The sequence below is a fragment of the Pangasianodon hypophthalmus genome, chromosome 7 (assembly GCF_027358585.1).
Source record: "Pangasianodon hypophthalmus isolate fPanHyp1 chromosome 7, fPanHyp1.pri, whole genome shotgun sequence".
In the NCBI taxonomy this organism is placed as follows: domain Eukaryota; kingdom Metazoa; phylum Chordata; class Actinopteri; order Siluriformes; family Pangasiidae; genus Pangasianodon; species Pangasianodon hypophthalmus.
The window spans coordinates 24,912,344-24,934,698 of NC_069716.1; the positions used below are offsets into that span (position 1 = coordinate 24,912,344).

General features: G+C 38.9%; 1 protein-coding gene across 1 annotated transcript in view; it reads left to right on the top strand.

Moving 5' to 3' along the window:
• The window catches only part of shank2b (SH3 and multiple ankyrin repeat domains 2b), a 151,053-nt gene that overhangs the window by 65,034 nt on the left and 63,664 nt on the right, over nt 1–22,355 (top strand). Inside the window, exons 11-12 of the mRNA XM_053235425.1 lie at nt 5,845–6,217; nt 21,540–21,697. Coding sequence (XP_053091400.1) covers nt 5,845–6,217; nt 21,540–21,697 — 531 coding nt within the window. The remainder of the gene's footprint in view (nt 1–5,844; nt 6,218–21,539; nt 21,698–22,355) is intronic.

Here is a 22,355-nt window from a genome sequence, read left to right on the forward strand (position 1 = left end):
AAAAAGTTAATAAATAGAGGGAACAAACAGAAGAGGAAATTGAGAAAGATGAAGGGAAGGAAGTGAACAGAGATGGAAAGCTGGAAAAGAAAGACAGTAGGATAGTGAGAGAGGTAAGAAGAAGTGCTGGAAGAAGACATGAGAGAAATGGAAGGATAGAATGAGAAAGAGAAAGAAGAGAGGAAGTTAGAATGAGAGAATATGTTTGGAGAGAATGGAAAATCGGAGTGAGACAGATATGATGGAAGAGGAAGCGAGAACAAGGAGTGAAAGAGAGATGGAGAAAGAGAAAGGAGGAACAGAATGAGTGAGAAAGGAGAAGGGATGGTGGAGAGCGGACAGGAAGGAGGGAGAAAGGGAGAGATGAGGAGGTGGAGAAAGATGACAAAGTGATGGAGAGAAAAAATAGGGTAGAAAGCAAGAGGGAGAAAGATAAGAGAGGTGGAAAGATAGAGGAAGGAGGAGAGATGATGGAAGGAGGAAGCAGGAAGGAGATGGGAGGTGATGGAAAGAGAAAAGAAGAAGAGAGGTAGGGAAGGAGAGCGAGAGAGACAGAGAGAGTTCAGAAAGATTAAGAAAGAAAGAGAGAAAGATTAAGAGGTGAAGCAGAGAGAAGAAAAACAAAGGGTGGGAGTGCAAAGAGGAGGAGAACGATAGAGGAAGGAGAGGTGGTGGAAGAAGAACAGAAGGAGAGAGGTGATGAAGGAGAGAGAGACAGAGAGAGTTCAAGATATAGAAAGAGAGAAAGAAATGCCAAATGCCATAAATGTTAAGGTGAGGGAGAAATATGGAAAGGAAATAGATGAAGGAAAAGAGGGAGAAAGAAAGAGAGGAAGGAGGAGAAAGAACAATAGAAGAGTGGAAAGGAAGGATAACAAGAGAGTTCAACAATGTAAAAGGAGAGAAAGATTAAAAAGTAAAGCAGAGAGATGAGAAACAGAGATGGAGGGATGCAAGGAGAAGGAGAAAGATGTGATGCAAAGAAAACAGAAGGAGAGGGAAATGAAGCAGAACAAGAGAGAATGTTCAGAGATGTAGAAAGAGAGAAAGATTAGGAGGTGACACGGCAAGAGGAGAAAAAAACAGATAGATGGAGGGATGGTTAGGGAAGGAGAAAGACAGGAAGGAGGACAGATGTAAAAAGAACACAAGGAGAGTGGAAAGGAAGGAGAAAGAGAGCGAGAGAGAGAGAGAGAGAGAGAGAGAGAGTGAGTTGAAAGATGTAGAAATGAAGTGGAAAGTGAAGAAAGACAAGGAGATGGAGGAGTGCAAAGTGAAGGACAAAGGTAGAGGAAGGAGAGATGGTGGGAAGAGAACAGAAGGAAAGGTGAAGAGGAAAGAAGAGAAAAGTGAGAAAGAGGAAAGAGAAGGAGAAAGACAGAAGGAGGAGGAGAGATGGAACAGAAAGAGGACAGGAAGGAGGGAGGGACAGAGGGAGGGAGAAAGAGTGTGAGAGAGGGAGAGAGGGAGGGAGGGAGGGAGGGAGCTCGGAGTGAACGTGTGATGCTTGTGCGCTCGGCTCCTTCCTCTCAGAGAGTCACACACAAGGCAGGATGTGTGGAGGGCCGAGCGTGAGCAGTGATCTCCCGCTCCCTCCATCTCTCCATCATCCCTCGTTCATCCCTCGTTCACCTCGGGAACCTCCGGCCCGGAACTCTTTCCTCCAGTCGGCTTGATAAACCAGCAGGAGAGATGAAGTCCATACTGAGCGCTCTGAAGAAAGAAGGTGAGAGGACGCCGCTGATGTTGAGTTTGCTGAAGATTCACGGCAGAACTTTATTTTTTGTCGGGTTTTGGTGGAGATCTGGATACGGATTTAAACTTCAACACTTTGTTCTGAGCTGGGGTTTGTGTGTGTGTGTGTGTGTGTGTGTGTGTGTGTGTGTGTGTGTGTGTGTGTGTGTGTGTGTTGATGTGATAATGTTTTTCTTCTCGTTGTACCGTTGATTGCATCGCATCCAATTGTACCGGTGTTTTAATTAGAGCCTCGAGAGGCTACAAATGAAATAATCGGCAGTTGACGTGAAAAGTGTCACTTACACAGTGACCTCGTTTCCTGCTCTCAGATTGCGTTCAGAGTGATCTTTCACCAAGAGGGATATTTATTTCACTATTTTTTAATGATTTGGATGTTGTGGATAATGTTATGGATATGCCCGTCTCTCCTCTCTTTTTTTTAATCATCCTTTTATTTCCAGAGCGCAGAGAATTTTTAGATACTTCTCCGATACTTGTGGGTTTGTTTGGGTTTTATTTTTTCAAAAATTCAAAAAAAAAAAAAGAAAAAAGAAAAAGAAAAGCTGTCTCAAAGGCGCTTCTGCAAAAACGCCTTATACGCAGTTATTTCCTTTCAGCTAATTATACGCTTCAGATGGAAGTAATGATCATGTCTAAGTTCAGATTGGCTTTGCTTAGAAAATTAATTAACACCATATTAACATCAACATCACAAACATTCACAGGACGGAGAAAGATATGTCAAATGCTCACTGATTTGCGCAGTCGTACGTTTTATCTATAATTTGATGAATTGGATGAAATTGGATGGAATTTTTTTTGCTAGATCATCTTAGCTTTCTGAATCTCGACTTTTTTTTTTTGTAAAAATAATTCACGTCTTCGCCAAACTTTTATTTATCAGAATTTTTTCAAAGCGCTGACTTTTGATGTTTTGCTACAAACAAACAGTTTAATGTCAGTTTAATGCTAATTTTTTTTAAAGGTACTCTGACAGTAGCTCTGGCTGGAATAATAGTGCACTCGTTCTAATAAGTTATAGTTATACTACGCTATATTTTATACTATATTTCTATAATAACTGCAAAATTCACAGTGGCTTGTATGGTGGCACTCGACATAATCTCAGCCTTGCAATAAACAAATCAAAATATCTTGTTATTTAAGCAAAAACTTGTATAAAAACTTATAATCGATGATGTGATGATTGATGGTGATTGATGGAAGGAGTCTCCAGTGTCAGCTCCGTGTACCAGTCAGTAAGCTTGGGTTTTGCTTTTGCATTTTCTGGTTTCTCTGTAACATGAAAAAGTTTTTTTTTTGTCTTATTAATTTGAAGAGAGAGGATAAAAGAGAGGCAAGTGAGGGATTGATTGTTTATAGCTTCTATAACGTGACACCAAGAACTAACTTGTTTCGCAGACGTCATTAAACGATTTAATAAAAAAAGCACAACGTATCATTCATTGCTAAATTAAAATTTGTAATCGCTGTGATATAAGAGGAATAAAACACCGGATGTGCTTCGTGTTGTGTTGTGTCATGTCACACCACCCATGGCGTGGATTGTTTTCCTATAACAGCATGCCCCGAGTGTTTTATTCCAGAATTATAATTAACAATAATGAGCAGTGGTTCTCATAGTGGGGTCCTTGGGTTTTTAAATTTGGTTCAAACACCTTTATCAAAAGTATTATATTTATTACTGAGATCTTATAGTTCTTAGTGTTTTTTGTCAGGTCCATTGACTTGAACAGATTTAATCCAAATCTCAATACCTCAAAAACAAGTATCCTATAAATGATGTCATCTGGGATCTAATGTGTCCTGGTGGAATGTACAAGAACAAAAAGTTGCATGAATCTATGAATCTAAATAGGCAAAATGTTATTGTACACATTTACCTAAGTAATGGTCTGTGCTGTATTTATTTATTTTATAATTCAAGCAGTCTCTGGCTGCAAAAAAAAAAAAGGAGAACCCCTGGTTTAGAGTAGCTAAGTTGCAAAAGATATTGAAATATGGTTTAGCTAACTGCTAGTTATCATAGCCATCAGTGTATACACTTTGGCGTTGGGTGCCTCGCCATAGCAACAGCTAATTTCCACATCCAAGGAGATAAACCGCTCCGAGCAGAATCTCCAAGCTGTCATCTCGTAATGACCGTAATTATAACACAATGTGAAGACACAGCTTCCTTATCTTTACGGTTTCAAGTGTGTTCAGCGTTGACCAGTTTGTTATTGGGAATGTAGCTGTTTTCACACCAGTGTACAAGAGGAGCTCCTCGTGTCCATGGGAACACACACAATGTTCTGGAAACATCACATACAGCCGTTTTTAATGACAAAACACCCGGCACTTACTCTTGATTACAGAGTTTTAGCGTCGATATCATTACGAGTCTAAATGCTGAATTCCACCATGGCATTAGCAGTGGGATGTTGGGTTCTCAAGCTGTTCACAAGCTGTTTTCCAAGACTGTGGGTTTCCTCATTTCTGACAGCCTCTGCTTTTTGAAAACGAGTTTACATTCCTTCAGGATCAATCCCGTCATTCGGAGGATCATTAGATGAAAGTGTTATGACGAAACCCAGTGAGATGCAGCTACATCAGCCTGGTAATGGTTGTGTCACGTCGACTGCACATGTGAAGGCATTGTTTATCACCACCATTATGGAGTTGTATCTCGGTGGTATTTTTAGCCGTGTACCTCACTGTGGCTGTGGAACTGAGCGGTGTGTGCACCGAGACCTCAAATGGCCCAATGTTCTTGAGATGTGCTGTAAGTTCTTCCATGGCCTGCTTCAGTGTCGCGACAGAGACATAAATATAGCTGCTAATCATGCATTCACACGGGATTTCTCACACAGCCATGGACCGAGGCAGGGAGAACATCTCGACTGGATTTCAGATGTCACTGGGAAGTGGAGCTGAAGAGTTTGGTCAGACTTTATGAAAGTGTGCTGGGTTTACCTGAGAGAAAGAGTGCGACTTGGTGGACTTTGTGACGTGCTATGGAAATGTTTTAAGTCACAGTGCCAGACTCATCAAATATAAACAGTCTCCTGAGATCTTAACTATCATTCAGATGATACCACAGCCATCCAGCCAAACATCAGAGACATCGTCTGAGTGGAAAAAATGGTGTTCTTCTCTTGCCTATTGATCAGAGCGATGCTAACTAAGCATTGTCATGTTAGCTTGTGTATACAGAACAGGTCCTTTAGTTCTCTCCTCCAGAAAAGAAATGAAATAGGGATGGTATATTAAAGTCCTTATGATAACAGTTTTGTGCATGTTAAGTATTGCAGTTTATACCATGTCACTGTTGAATGATCATATCTGATTTGTCAGAAGCAGCTCGGACCGTAGTTCCATCTGCTGGGCAAATCACAGGTTTTTATTTATCCACTCATTCCAATATGTTATCGTTACTATAGTAACAAATAATTCACAAAATGTGTAGTTATCTAACAAAGAAAACATATATTTGTTGATATGGTGACTTTTTCTGTAAGGATACTTACTGTTTACTTATGGAAGAAGTCTCCAGTGCCAGTGCTTTATAACGTTCAGTACGTTTTCCATCATGAGAAAGTCTTCAGGACAGAGGACTTTGTGCTTTCCAGTTTCTCGTCAAAATACCAAGTTGTGCTTTTTTGTCATATTAACATCAAGAAAAAGAAAAAGTGAAGCTGCTGAGGCAACGACTGATTATAGATGCTTTAATATAAGCAATAATAGGAGCTAACTTGTCTCGTGGACATTCCAGAACAATACATGTAACTAGAAAAAGATAAAAAGCATGGCATATTGTTAATTAATAAATGAAAAACTTATTAAAATCATTGGCAAATCATTGTGGTGTAAAAGGAATCCCACACTGTTAATGTAAAATAATACACCTCGGGGTGGTAATAGTAACACCTCTTGGTGACAGGCCACATCACACCACTATGTTGTTGATTACTTTCCTAGAACAGCATGTCCCCAGGTTTTGTATTCCTTATATATATCGTGTATGTATACAGAATATATTTTGAGTATCACCTACATACTTTCCACTTAGTAATAACAAAACCGTCTCTCCTTCTCTTTTCTCAGTGCCTTTCCGAGAGGCTCCGGCAGCAGCGGTGGTGAGTTCAGGCAGGAGCAGGCCTCAGCAGGCTCAGACAGGCCGGAGCACTCTGGCCGCACCTCGTGTGCTCCTGCGCTCCAACAGTGACAACAATCTGAACGTTAACAAGCTCTCGGCGCCACACACGCCCTCACGCTCGCCTTCACCCTCACGCTCGCCGTCGCCTTCACCCCTGCGCAGCCTGTCACCCCGCAGGCCCCAGCAGATGCAGAACAGCTCCAATGGCACGGTAAAGAGCATGGGCCGGGGGGCCAGGCACCCCCCGCGCAGCCGCTCGCCCTCACTGGGCCGCCTGGGGGACGGCGATGCCCGCAGACACCCGCCCCAGCGCCACAGCAGGTCAGTGTCATCACACTTCCTTCGCAATCGTAGGGCTGACAGAACTGGTAAAGTTTGATTAGGATAAATGCAGCACTTTCTAGACATGAGTACCATAATTTCTTCCCACTTAAACACTCGATTCAGCTCATGAAAGGCTCAGCAGGTAGCTGATGAGGTGAACCATGGGATGTTAGAGCTGAGTAAAGTTCATGCTGTGCATCATCAACATTGTGGAGCCACATGACTGTAACTGTGAAGTAGTGCAGTTAGTTCAAGAGCTCAAATCAGCAATCTTTGAGTTGATGTGTCTCAGATATTATACCATTTACATTCTTTTCAGAGCTATTATCATATTCTGAATTACACAGCCTGTATAGCTGGACAGCTTTTAAAGCCTTCCGAAGGTTTGAAAACAGAAACATCCAAATGTTCTTCCCACCTCCGTATGAAGGCGTACATACGAGGGCCTTCTCCTTCTTAGATTGCTTTTTCTTGCTAAAGAGATTTCCCTGAGAACTTTGCATTAAAGCACGAGCAACCTCTAGCTTGACCCAAACAGCACATCTGTCTCACAGAGCTGCACATCTCTAATCATCTCTTAACAGCATGAGTCTTTATCCAGTATTGATCAAACTCGTCATGGTGTGAAATGGATAGGTTAGGCAATTCAGTGCTAGATGTTGATTTGTAACAGATGTGGGGACTGTTAAGTGCTCTTCCACCAAATGCTGAATTGTATCAATCAGCAGCTGTGGAATTATACTAGTAGGTAATCAACATCATGCCTGTCAACATCCTGTTGCGAAATAAAGCCTGTTTCACGCTGTGAAACTGATGAAAACAATAAAATCTGAATTCTATAACAGCCTGTGCGATAATGTGCTCTCCATGTCAGATTATACAATGAAGATCTTCTAACGATAGACCTGCTTTTAAAGAAAGTTACTATGTTCTGCTTGTTCTGGGTTCGTGCAGAAAACACAGTCACAAACTGAAACATTCTTCATAGTCAGCCTGAGGTAATAAGGATCTTTGTTCATGATTCATTTATGTTTCTCCATAGCTACTACGATACACAGATCAACCATAACATTAAAACCACTGACAGGTGAAGTGAATAACATTGATTATCTCGTTACAATGGCACCTGTAAAGGGGTAGGATATATTAGGCAGCAAGTGAACACTCAGTTCTTGAAGTTGATATGTTGTAAGCAGGAACAATAGGCAAGCGTAAGGATCTGAGAGACTTTTACAAGGGCCAAATTGTAATGGCTAGACAGCTAGGATAGAGCATCTCCAAACAACAGGTCTTGTGGGGTGTTCCCAGTATGCAGTGGTTAGTACCTACCAAAAGTGGTCAAAGGAAGGACAACCGGTGAACCAGTGACAGGGGCATGGGTGCCCAAGGCTCCTTGATGTACGGTGCGAGCGAAGGCTAGCCCATCTGGTCCGATCCCAAAAAAGAGCTATTGTAGCACAAATTGCTGAAAGGTTAATGCTGACTATGACAGAAAGGTGTCAGAACACACAGTGCATCACAGCTTGCTGCGTACACCCCATCATGACAACGGTATTCCCTAATGGCAGTGGCCTCTTTCAGCAGGATAATGCGCCCTGCCACACCACAAAAATTGTTCAGGAATGGTTTGTGGAACATGACAAAGAGTTCAAGATGTTGACTTGGCCTCTAAATTCCCCAATCCGATTGAGCATCTGTGGGACAATTCATGGAGGTCCCACCTCAAAACCTACAGGACATAAAGGATCTGCTGCCAATGTCGTGGTGCCAGATACCACAGCACACCTTCAGAGGTCTTGTGGAGTCCATGCCTCAACGGGTCAGAGCTGTTTTGAGGAGGTGAGGAGACCTTCCTGAGCTCCTGAATAGGAATTCCAGCATTGGAATGCAGCATAAGTGTTCGATGCATAAGACTGCCATCTTAACTAACAAAAAAAGAATTCTTTTATGATCTGCTATTTTTATCAGTGATGGCAATCAGGCTGAATATCGTACAGCGTAAAGCTGACTTAACATTAAGTCAAAGTTGAATATGTTTGTACTTCCGGTTTACTTTACGACCCTCATGTTTGTTGGACAGCTTTTAAACATAAAAATAATAATCATTCCAGGCTTTCACAAGTTATTTTCGGACCAAATATGTCCAATCTTTGTTCAAAAAAAAAAATCTGGTGGAATCAAATGTCAAAATATTACTTATTGCTTTTAAACATGGCTCTTCCTTTTTTTTTTTTTTTTTTTTTTTTTTAAGTGGATTGTTTTTTTTATTTCCGTTTTGCATAATTACTCCTGGATGATAAAAGCTTTGTTTGGTTCTAGCATAATTTCGCTCCTGTTGGAAAAGTAGCACGTCGACATGCTCCAGGATGTTCAGCGTGATACAGCTCTGTTTGGACTGATAGAGGACAGCATGTGACAGAGACTGCAGGAAGTGCCGTACTCAGCGTTTTGCATATCAGTGGCCTTGTTCTACTTGTGAAAGGAAACAGGACGGCTAAATCGTGTTAAAGTGGTAGTGTGCAGTGATGGTGCATTGATGCAATTTCAGAATCTCCTACAAGTAAGAAAGACATTGTTATTTTTGCCATACTTTAGCAATTGGCAGATGCTATTTAAACTGGCTCATGTGAAGCATTTTCAGGATGGATAAACATAATCTGAGTGTATATGAGTGTGGCAGTCTGGGAAAACCCACTGGATGTCACCCGCTGTGGCTGAATTTTGGAAAACAGCCAAAAAAGACCAATTTTTATTTTTGCCTGTAATATAGGTTGACACTTTAAGAAACCATAAATATATTTAGCCAAAACAATGTGAGAAAAATGTTTTACTTACTTTTTAATCTCGCCTTGGCTACCTTCCTGAAAAGATCACGTTGTGTAAGGAGGCGGTTTTACAAATGTGGTGGTAAAAGAAGTTAAATATGTCTAAACCTTGCAAGCTAAGTGAGATTGCCTCACACAGTGAATGTTACACTTTGATCAAGTTACTGGACAGATACATGCCTTAGCAAAACAGACATAAACCTAATCAATTCTGTTACTCGCTGTCAAAATGCCCATGATGCTCCTGTGCTACAGCCGGAATCAAATCTTGAACTCGCCCTTTTCATTTTTGGGGGTTAGATGAATTTAATATGCTTTAACCTTACTTGTGATTTTCAACCTTAATCTTCTTTTGTTCAGAGGGAAAATGGCACGCAATATTGCACACATCATGTATTAAGTGTGGAATAAAATGCGTAGTAAAATTATCCATTTATAATAATAATATTATTATAAACACTCAATACCTTACCAGCATCTGTTATCAAGATGTCATGTTAGGGAGAAATCATACTGTCACTGGAGACTCCTTCCTTAAATCTTAAGAAAATATCTTACAGAATACAACAATTACACAATTACAAAGTTTTTTTTATCCCTTTTTTGTGGAACATCTGCCATACCAGTCCCTGTGTGGGCTGTTCCTATAGAAATAATAACATATTAGAACAAGCCCAGGAGTATGAACCTGTTATTTGCCTTGCAATCTTTTGACCAATCAGAATTGAGAGTTCAACAGCGCACGTGGTATGAACAATCACGGATTACATAACTGACTACAACTACAATGTATTTGAATAAATATGCTTTTTTTTTTTTATCTGTGTTACTGTGATCATCTTGTATCAGATGACTTTCTCCTGGCAAGTGTGGAAATTTTCACATGGTGGATTTCAGAAAAACAAAATATTGTGGTACGTATTGTATATCATGAAGATGTTTTCATGTATCTGTGATATGATATTTTTGCCATAACTCAGGTGTTCTTTTTCTGTAACTCCTCCATGTGCAGAGAGAATATCCGCCAGCCGTACTATCCCTCTAGGCCATAAAATGGTGACATGGATTTGAGAATTTGCCCGTTAAATGGATTAGCGCTGGAAATTGGAGTGGGCACAACACCTGATCTGCTCGGCAGAGGCCCAGAGACTCAATGAGTTTGGATACAGAGAAACATGAAATAAAGTTATGATGTAGACAGAGTGCCAACATTTAACACATAGCTGGAAGAGGAAGCTGGTCACAGCGAGGTAGATAGGAGCATCAGAGCCTGTGTGTATGTGCGGATGAGCATGTGTGACTGTGTGACAGCAAATGTCTGGTTCAATGTGTGTGTGCGTGTGTATGAGAGGAAAAGCGAGGGAGGAGGAAGTGTGTGTATTTGTGCATGTGAGACAGCAAAAGCCTGGTTGACAGCATCCTTGTATGCGTGTGTATGTGCGTGTGAGCGAGTGTGTGCATGCGTTTGTATGGAAGTGTGCCTGGGGGTGTGCGAATCTTGTCACTCGTCGGCAGTTCGGATGAGCGAGCGGCCTACTGTAAGTGGGCCATGCCAATTACTCACTGCCATGGCAAAAAAACCCATCTAATTAGATGTAGTTTTAAAAGGGAAGAATGAACTCCTCTGGTATTTGACCCTGTTCTCCTCACACACTCATCGGTTCACTGCTCTCTGAGCTCAAATATGGCTTCTCTCTTCTTCTTTAGTGGAGGATGTTTCAGTCTGGGGCTAGTTTCTCCCACCTCCTTCTTCTTGCGCTGCTATCCATGTCAGTAACTATGTCCCCAAATGCTTGAATCCTAGTCAAGATGGTTTTACGCTGTGCAATTCCAGAGGTTTTAAGATTATTACTTGTCACACTGTATGAGATCCCAATAATACCTTGGCTGAATTCTATAACAGACTGTGCGATAACATGCCCTCTGTGTCAGATTGTATGACGAAGATCCACTAACGAGGCTTTAGCTACACTGTCTGCAACATATGGTGCCTTCAAAATGCTTGTGAACTTGTGTGTTTAACATGTTACAAACATATAATACAATTTAAGTTATACAAACAATGGGCCTCATTTATCAAGCTGTATTACAAACAGAGGGTTTGCACGTTTGCCTTGCACCTCTGGGGTTGGGGGTTCGAATCCCACCTTTGCCCTTTGTGTGCAGAGTTTGCATGTTCTCCCTGTGCTTTGGGGGGTTTCCTCCAGATACTCTGGTTTCCTCCCCCAGTCCAAAGCTTTGTAGTCTGATTGGCATTTCCAAAGTTTGTGTGATTGTGCTCTATGATTGCTTGGCACCCTGTCCAGGGTGTCCCCTGCCTTGTGCCCCAAGCTCCCTGAGATAGGCTCCAGGCTCCCCTGCAACCCTGTGTAGGATAAGCAGTGTGGAAAATGGATTTCTATAATTCCGGTAAAATGTTCGTATCTCTACTCATCCTCCTGAGTGTGTGTTAATTTACGCATGAGAACACTAACTAATGTAAACCTCAGTTGATTGGCTTCAAATCATTTAACTTTGAAACCAACTTTGAGTTACTGCACCTTTATATACAGATTATGCTGTTCACTAAAGAAATATTAAACATGAAAAAAATTAAAGCAAGCAAGCCAAAATAAATCCATAAATTAACACAAATAAGACCAGTCATTCAATTAAGAATGCCGCTGTTTAAAAGGAGGACAGGCTCAGGTGGTGTATAAGTTGCAGCATTTTTCTTTTAATGCTTTGTAACACTTTATTAGAGCAAGCACTAAGTGACTGATAAGTGACCGATCTGGTATGTCTCAAGCTGCAACGTGTTCTATACTCCCAAATCTTTTTCTTTTCACCTCACTTAATTCACATCTAATACACACTTTACATAATTTGGCTCCAGATTTTGGCCTTTCATGTGCTATTTTGCTGTTAAATAATATATTTTTTTAATTGGCACAGACGTGATTCAAAATAACGTTTACTTTTACCTCTGAGAAACTATTTTTGCCTTTCGCTTGCCATTTCAGTCCTGCGAGCTTTGTCTTTTATGAACTTTTGTGTGTGTCACCAAATGCAAATCAGCTGGTAATTTATGAGTGATTGGCATTCATCAACAGACACATATGAGTATGAAATAAATCAGCGTTTCCTAAACTTTTGTAAATCTGGTGGAATTTTTATCATTCAGTTTGGCTTATGCAAACATTACACACAACTTTACCAAAAGATTGATCAGTGAGGCACACTGTGAGGTAACTGGGAAATATTGCTATCAAGCAAGCTAATGACTGTTAACAATTTATCTAGCTATCATTTAAGTTCATATCTGTTATACAGACAAACAGACAGTAAAATAGACAATGAAAACAAGACAAACAAGATTTTCATCCAAAACATGGACTCTTTCCATTTATCAATGATTATACTTTTTTTTTCTTTGTTTAAATAACAGCATGGCTTTTAACCCGTATATTATTTGGATATTTGAAATGTCCATCATACATGCTCCTATGTAACGTGTTACTATAGAAATGATAACGGAACAAATGCATTAACATAAACCTGTGATTTTCCTCGTAGCCAGAACTACTCTCAAAGCTGTTGTTATACAAAATTAATCATGACCTTCTGACCAGAATTGAGAATTTAACAGCACTGTGGTATAAGTGACAATAAATGCTGTCTTCTTCTTCTTCTTCTTCTTATTATTATTATTATTATTATTATCATTATTTCCGAGTTGTGATTCTTATGCAGTTTTCTTTATGCATTTTCTTGTGCTAACCTGGACTGCCTGTTCTCTGACCCAATCTGTAGACAATGGTTCTTGGAAAAAACTAAATAAAAGCCTCTGCTTGCATATTCTATGGCATCTGGCACCCATATGATACAGAATCTTCCAAGCTGCTCTCAGATGAGCGTATAAAAAGTGTGACTTTTGACACATTTTGCCAGTGTGCTAAGTCTGGCATCCACGTAAAAAAAAACACCTTGTGAATATGGTTTTGGCCTCCATAGCTGTGTGCTGCTTGATGGGGATCTGTCCCTAGTTACAGCAGCAGTTGCTATGGCCGTGACCGTATGGTGTGTGCGGGTATGCGTGTGTGTGTGTGTGTGCTCTGTGGTGTATTAGATAATGTGCCTGCTCCTCAGAGGCTCAGAGGGAAAGTGAGGCAGCTGCAGTCAGTTCTGATGTCATTGGGTAATTGCAGGTTTGGTGGATGGCTGTGATGGCTGGAGAAAGAAGGAACAGAGGAATGTGCTTCTCTTCTACACTATGTCAAGCACCGAGTGTCGATGTGCAGTATTAGTTGTAGTCAGGATTAGGTAACCTGTGAGCTTGTTTGTGGCTATGGCTAGAAGAATGTAATATAACGTTATATCCGTATATCATTTTCCATATACTGTGGTATCTGCTTACAATGTCACGTTTTTTAAAACACATCGATATTAAATGTCATATACGACACGGCAGCAGTTTCTTCACCTCACACTCGTTACTAATGGCCGTTCCTGGCTTGAGTTTACTCTTCGTTGCCATGGTTTCCCTGGGAGCGCCTGGCACCTAGCGCCAAATTCATATTCGGATTTTTCTTTACGTGTCACATATTTATTTAGCATCACCAAACGAGCCAGTATTCACATGCAAACTAATATATGTTCATATGGCCTCATTTGTCAAACTAGATATAAGCAAATTTATTATGGCACATTATAAAAGGAGGAAAAGGAGATGCTCTTTCACTGTTTAGTTGTCATTTTGTTGTCTTCTGTTCTCTACGAGTTTTGCCTTTTATGGTGTTTTGTAGGCGTCGCTAAATGTAAATCAGCTGTGCTGTGAATATGCTTCATATTTTATGGATGATTAAACATTCTGTTGCTCATCCATCTTGGCTACAAGCAAATATCTGACTGGAATCCAAAAAGATGGATAATGGACAGCTGATTCCAAAAGGATTTTGCATCCTTCTTGGTTTCTGGATGACAACATTAAAAAAATGGCTGTGTTTTACAATTTATGTACAAATCATTCACTTTTGGTTGGTTCCTTGTTTATGTGTATATAAGCTTATGCATTCTATTGAGTAGTCGCAAAGTATTGCCAATTCTCCTGTAATGAGTATGCTCTGTGCATTGTTATTATATTATCTTGACATCATTGTCTGCCTGATTGTTGTTGGATTATCCTTACACATGGATCCTAACTCTCTCTCTCTCTCTCTCTCTCTCTCTCTCACTCTCTCTCTCTCTCTCTCTGAGTCTCCATTGTTGCAATTTTTATGATGGTTTTCAATTTAAAAACTCATTAAAAACATGACCTAAATCTTCTCAGCAGCTGTTATCTTCAGTACCAAGCTAAAAATTTGCCGCCTCATTGACATGTTGTAGTCCGTTTATTTGGTTGTGACTCATTAAGGTCTCTAATGGTTTAAAACTGTCAATGGACATTAGTCGATAAGGAAAACAGCTTTCATAAGACCAGTGATTCATTCCTTTTCTCTTCAGTAAGCAGTTTATCCTAGTCAGGATCAGAGTGGATCTGGAGCCTATGCCAGGAACACAGAGCACAAGGTGGGAAAACACCCTGGATGGGACGTCAGGGTCTTGAATGTTGAGAAAATATTGACTTTTCACAGAGCTGGAGATTGGTGTAAAATGATATCAAAGTATTACTTTATCATAGATGTGGTAGTATGATATGTACATGACCACTTCAATGATCCAGAAACTTCGGAAACACAGAATAAACACACTGACTATTCAGAGATGTCAGGTTAAATATTCTTGCACGTAAACATTTTCTGAATGGCTTCATTTTTTTTTTATTGCTGAGCTCACACTGTCTTTAGAATATCATTTTCTTTTGCAGTGGTACGCTATAAATAGCCCCGTGGGTGAGACTATTCATATGCCACCTTAACCGATATCTAATACTAAGTGACTCTATTTCTATATCACCTGTTCTGCATAATTAGCTCAGCCCACATTGGCTTTTCTCATCCAGAAATAAGAGCCGTGCTCTTATGCAGTGTATGCCTGGATGGGAAATCTCAGTGCTGCTTTGACAGCTGTGTTAAAAGCATTGGCAGCTCCATTGCTCCAGCAATATTAGAGTCCCAACTGACTTTGTGGAAATAAGACTCTCAATCACTCACAGTCTGTAGTGCTGCCTTCAGGTTAAAGACATTTTAAATACGGGTAAAGTGTCCTTCACATCAACCTATGTGCATAGAAATAACTTAAAACATTAATAATATCTCGACAGCACTCAGAAAACAGTATAAACTTTAATCATTAAAATGCTTTTTTTTCATTTATGTGTGAATCCATTCAACATTTCATGCTTTGCATTATGTAATGAAAAATTGCACATTTTAGTACATTTTTAGTATATGTTTTGCTCAATACTCTTGCCTGAACGCATTCACAGTCCTGAAATATTTGGAATATTTTTCATATGCAACAGGAAATTGCATCAACTGAATTTATTGAAAATCAAGGGAAGATAAACAGTAAATTCTCTCATATTCATTCTTATAATATTGTGATAGTAACTGATGAGGTCACTTTGAAAGTATAACCCTGTTACCAAAATTATAGATTAAGGATAAAATTTTAATTGAAAAAAAAATTTTTTTGTTTTTGTTCCTTTTTTTTCCCTTTTTGTTCCATTTGTTCCTTTTAACCCTGTTACTCATTTAAACATAAATGTCAGCAATGAAACCTTGTAAAAAATTGAAATTGTTGTCTGAGATGAGTTAACACACTTGCTGAATGTTTTAAATGTGTTTTTTTAGATTCAATGTTGAAAATTATACAAAATAAAGTCACATTTTTAGGAGTTACAAAGGCTAAGTGGCACAATCATCAAATCACCCAGAAGATTACCAAATGCTTACTGTTATCTTATAAGTTCAATAATAGAGATAGCACTGATCTGAGACACAGGATTAAAAGATGGTGGATCAGATATCGGAGAGAAAAAAAATTAATTCAATCCAATCCTGTAACAAATGGAAAAGATTTGAACTGGGTTTGGAAAAGATTTTTTTGTGGACTGTAAATGTTTATATTTAAAGAGACTTTGTATTTTTGTTATGATTTTATTATATTTATACTAAATATTTATTATATTTGTAATTTTTGTATGTCTTTTTTTGCATAAAGCTGTGTATATTTTGCTGTATTTGTTAGATATTCACTTTAAAAATAATTTTAAATCTTAGTTTTTAAAGCAGAAATAATGGCTGGATATCGATATCAGCTGATACACAAGGTTTCGGTATCTTTATTGTTATTAGAAAAGAAAAAGTGGTATCATGCCATCTCTATTCAATACATTGTTAAATGAACAAGAAAGAAAGGAGAAGACAAACCAGGAATTAAATAAAAGGAGATGAGAGTTCAGGGAAGAAGAGTCAACAGAGGAGAGGAGAGCAGAGGAGAGGAGAAATGCATTTAAAACTAAAAAACAAAACAAAAAAAAGTCTGTAGGTCGGCTGATGGCTGACCTCAGCTCACATAAAAGATTAAAGTATGTTTTGATGAATGATTCGGTTTAAACTTATTTAATTTTAGTTGCATGATGCAAATTTGCAGATTCGTTCAGCCCAAAGGCCATTTTACTCCAGTCATCATCATTTAGTGTCTAATGAGTGATTTTAAATTTGAACTTTTTTTAAGCCATGTTGTTTAGCAATAAATTATAAATGAATGTCTCATAGAATACATTCACTAAACTATACATTCACTAAACAACTTGATATCTTTTACCCTTTCTCGTTGTCTGTGAAAGGTCGATATTTTTTTTGTTTTCGGTTCATGAAAGCTGTTTTCCTGATTAATAATTGGCTTTTAAGCACAACTGCCTCACAGCAAACTGCTTTAATTAGCATTTAACCACCATATGTTGACTTTTGTGCCATTAGACACCTTAAAGGCATACCATTGAAATAAATTGACTAGAGTATGTCAAGGGGGACACAAAAATTGCTGACTCAGGTCAGGTCGTAACAGGTTTTTGAGAGGAAATCACTGTCAAATAAAAATAGAATTCTGTTTTGTAAAAAATAATATAGAGGTGCATTTTTTTCAGCTAGAGGGTAAAGGTGCAAACATCCTGCAAAAAAACTGCTATTCCCCTTGATCTTTATTTCTATTCTTTTAATTCAAATTCTAATGTATTTATGGCCTGCAAATGGAAATAAATGTGCTTGCTTTGAAAAGGGCCTTTTTTAGATCTGGAATATCCAGCTCGTGTTCTAGTGAGCTGGCGTCCAGCGCATATTTGCTAAACACGACCTCCTTGATCAGTGAGCAACTATAAAATGATTGCACTTTTAAATTTGTGCTGTACAGCTATTGTCTATCACATCTGCACAACCCCAGTTACAAACTTAATTAATCAATCAGAACTTTACTCTGTAAAGCCTGCTGTCTCGTCGATTCCTCTGAGAGCATATCAGGAATCGATACGTCATTAATGTTGAAGGAGTTCGACCAATTTCCAGGTCACAGCCTGAAGGATGAAGGAGTAAAGAAGCACCTGAGAAACACACCAGTTAATTAGCAGGCTTGGGTTAGATTGTGGGTGACTGACAGTACTGGATCAGTAATATTTACCACAACTGGGCAAGATTTAAATAATATATACAGTGCCTTGCATAAGTATTCACCCCCCTTGAACTCTTCCACATTTTGTAGTGTTACAACCTGGAACTTAAAATCTACTTAACTGATCTCGAAATTTTTTAGAGAATATACCTAAACAAACAACACCATGAAGACCAAGTCGAGGACAAAGTTTTAAAAAAGTATCAGTTAGGGTTGAAAAAACATTAACCCAAACGTTAAACATCCATTACTTCCATTATTAAAACATGGAAAGAAGATGGCACAACTGTGACTCTGACCAAAAGTCAGTGACCGGGTAATAAGAGTATTAGTCAGTGAAGCAACCCAGAGGATAAGGGTAATTCTGAAGCAGCTGAAGATGTGCAGAGCTCAGACAGGAAAAGCTGATCACAGGACAACCACAGTATGGACACTCCACAAGAGTTTGCCAAAAGATATGTTGGAGACTCAGGAAATGTGGAAAAAGGTTCTCTGGTCTGATGAGAATAAAATTTTTAAACTTTTTGGTCTTGGCAAAAATCACTACTTTTGGAAGAAACCCAGCACTGCTCATCACCCTCTGAACACAATCCACACAGTGAAGCATGGTGGTGGTAGCATGACAATAGTCTCTGGGTTTTTTTTTTTTTTTGGGGGGGGGGGGATTATTGCTTAAAAAAACCTTTTCTAATCCATCTTTGATGGCATAATTATATAATACACAGTAAGTGCTCTGTGTAATATTATGAATTAAAAAGCTGAATTGTGAAGAAAAAGCTTTTGATTAAGCCAGTGTGCTTTCTTTATATTTAAAAGTTTAAAGACTATTAGTAGTAGTTTTCTCATTTTCGAATCTTGATGATGTCCAGGACAAAGGCACAAAGTGAATAGTACACAATGTTTTTTTAAACTTTACATAGCACCATATCAGTCTCCCATTTGTGAGAAATGTATTAGGTCAGTGGTGATCTCAGGAGAAGAGCGCTTATGTAGCACAGCAGATTGTGAGGACTGCATGCTTGGAGGTGATCTGAACAAAAAACCAAGCAAAAAATGTGTGAACACTCACTGTTTTTTACATTTTATGTCCATAAAATCTAAAACAGCTACAAACGTGCACTGGACATCATCAAACGTGCACTGGACATGATCAAGCTGGGGAGTGTAACAGGCTAATCTGTCTTTGCTAGTTCATGCAGTCAGCTGTAGCTGTGCCTTTGGCGTTGACATTGGACTGTTTCCCAGTAGAGGCTTATTAAAGGGAAAGTCACATAAAGGGCAAGTGTAGGTGCTTCGTCCCAATTTCATCCTGTTCCTATAGGCCGGAGTGAGCCTCGATGAGGCTTTCTGTACGATTGGGGCGGGTCACGGTGTAGGTGGAAAGGAGGTCATTTGCGTAATTAGGCCTTACGGGTTCTGTGGTAGAGGTGAATGATAGTGAGAAAATATTCAAGGGCACTTTATATATTGTAGTAAATCACACACACGGAGTCCAGGAGAGTTTGTATATGTTAATGAGCTAAAATCACTTGCGATACTGTTGACAATTTTATTATACTTTTTTTTTTTTAAATTATACTTGTTTTTAATGACATCACTCCTAAACTCTGTTATAGTTACAGAAAATTAGAAACACAATTTGTAGCTCTGTAAGTGTTTTTAAATCCAGATTGTAAACATACTTATTTAGCCTATTCATAGTGCTTGGATATTTAATTATTTTTTTTTATTTGTTCTGATATTTTGTTCTGATAATATAATTAATTTTGAAATAATTAGTTAATGATTATGGATTGTTTTCAGAATGTGATTTATCATTAATACTTTGTTTAATATTTTATCCCTATGTAGGGAGAAACATTTCAACTAGACAGACAGACAGACAGATAGATAGATGGATATATAGATAGTCCACTTTCATTTGTTTCATATCCAGGCCGTGTCCCTGCTGTCTTCATTCCCGGCCTCACGCTTTCTGCTTTCCTGCAATTCTGCACCACAAGGCTTTTTATATTTGAATATAATCACAGAGTGCTCCTTTTAGCTATTGCATGGTGTGTCCCAAGTTGCTTCTCAATGACTCACTGCTACTCTCCGGAGCTGCTGCTTATTTCCTCAGCACACAGCCTAATTATTTTGGCGCAGACCAGAATTGATTCACTCAAGACCCTTGGTATTAGATTTACAGTGAGGACTTAATAAAACACTGAATATAAAGTTTGTGCTAGTTGTGGAACAGTAGAGGGAGCTGTTTAACAGCCAATCCTGCTTTTTCTCCTTTTCTGCTCTCTTCAGTCGGTGGACATACAATTTCCACTACAAATTATTGCAAAAAATATTAGGACTGTATAAGCACTGGTATACTGCACTATAGCCCTAGGCAGTACCTTTACCTTCGTACTTTTGCATAAATGGACAATAACCTGGTCTATTTCAGAAGTCCTTTTGTTTTGTCTACTGCTGCTGTTACTGTCATTTATGGTGCACAGCATATTAACAAAAGCAAAAACATGACAGCAAATCGGAAAACACCACAGCAAATCAGAAAACATAACAGCGAATTTTGTAATCTGACTGCCACTCAGATAACACAACAAATAAAGAAACATGACTGCAAAACAGGAAAACACAATAATTTCAAAAACAACAGCAAATTCTAAAAGGCGACAGCAACTTCAGAAACATGACAACAATTTCAGAAATACGACAACAAATTCTGAAACACGACAGCAAATTCTGAAATGTGACAGCAATTTCAGAAACACAACAACAGTTTCAGATACACAACAACATATTCGGAAACACAACAGCAAATTCGGTACCATGAATGCCACTCAGAAAACACAGCAGCAAATTAAGAAACACAAGCGCAAATCAGGAAAAGCACAATGGCAAATTCTAAAACACAACAGCAAATTCAGTAACACAACAGCAAATTGAGTAACACAACAGCAAATTTAGAAACACAACAGCAAATTCAGAACACAACAGCAAATTTAGAAACACAACAGCAAATTCAGAAATACAACAGTAAATACGGAAGCATGACAGCAAATTCAGAAAAATGACAGCAGCAAAGTTAATGTTGTGTTTTCTGATTTGCTGTCATGTATTTGGTTAATGTGTTTTGAACTTACAGGACAGCCTAGGGTCCTTCAGCATATTTCAGGCTGTTGTAAATCATTTGTAATTTTGCGCTTGTCTTGGCTGATCAATTACATTTGGTCTAGTGGAAAACTAACGACAACCGTAAATTTGATTTTTCCCCAAACCAAATGAAATAATTGCATGATGAAATGATAAAATAATTGCAATTATTTGTTAATTGTTATAACTGTTAATTGATAATTGTTATTATTTCTCTCACTTGAACTCAATAAGACCAAAATGCAGCTTGTCATGTTACTGAGAAACCGTAGAGAGCAAAGTCTTCCATCCTGAAGAGTTTCTGGTGTTGAACAAACTTAAAGTTTACCTCTGACTGTTTCAAAGCGCTGACACTGGAGACTCCTTCCGAAAATGCCAAATAAAAATCTCCTCAGAGAAACTTCACCATATCAACAATTATGCATTCAAGCATTTGCGCATTTAAGTCTATGTGTTAGTAGTTACTATAGAAGAGCTGCTGTTATTGAATATTCATCACCACCTTCTGGCCAATCGGAATCAAGCATTCAACAGTGCTTTGATATAAATAACTTAAGAATATCTCAAAAATCAAAATAGCCAAATTTTAGTGAACAAATCATGTTTTTAACACTGAACAATCACTTTAAAGTATAAACTATAGTGTAAACCCCTTTGATAAAATAATTGCACGCTAATTAAAATACTGATTGCATTGCATGTTTATAATTAACCACTGGTTTGTCAAAGCTAAAGTGTGATTCTCTATTTTTCTGTAGTCCACGTCCCGGGCGTGATGGTTTCTCTGGGGCAGAGACTCCGGGGTCCAAGCGTCGGCTGTACAGCGCCGTGCCTGGGAGACACTATGTGGTGGTAAAGTCTTATCAACCTCAGGCTGAGGGAGAAATCGCCCTGTACAAGAACGACAGAGTCAAAGGTATGCTTCCCAAATGGCTGAATCGATGAATCGTTTGTATCACATCCTTGATTGTGGCTTTTTTTTATTGTGGGATTTTTGTTGCTCCTTTGAAGCGCCGTGCTTATCAGCCACTTTTCCGGCCTGCTCCTGTGAGACATCTGCGCTGTCACACTTGCTCATTTGTTCAATTTCAGTATCCAGGCTGCAGCTGCATGATTGCAAAGCTGGTTGTTGTGTTTATGTGTTTATATATTTATGTGCCTTGATGATGATTTTGCTGATGCTGCTGATGATGCTGTTGATAAAATGGGAAGCTGATGATGATGATGATGCTGGTAGGGTCTGATGTCTCAGTTGATGAAGGGCTTGGTAATTGCTGGATGTGCTGCATCAGGAGTGAGAGCGGTGAAAACAGAAAACAGTGCACAGAACTCTTGGGATTAGGCCTGTAGATCCTTTACAAGAAGGGGTGGAAAATGCTAAACTTTGAGTAAACTTTGTTAGCGTACTTAGGCAGTGATGGACAGTAACAAAGTACATTTAATTCGTTACTGTACTTAAGTACTTGTTTCAAGTATCTGTATGAAATATTTCCATTTTTGCAGACTTTACAGTTGAGGCCAAAAGTTTACACAGACCTAGGCTAAAGATATTCAGTTAGTCAGATAGGGTATCT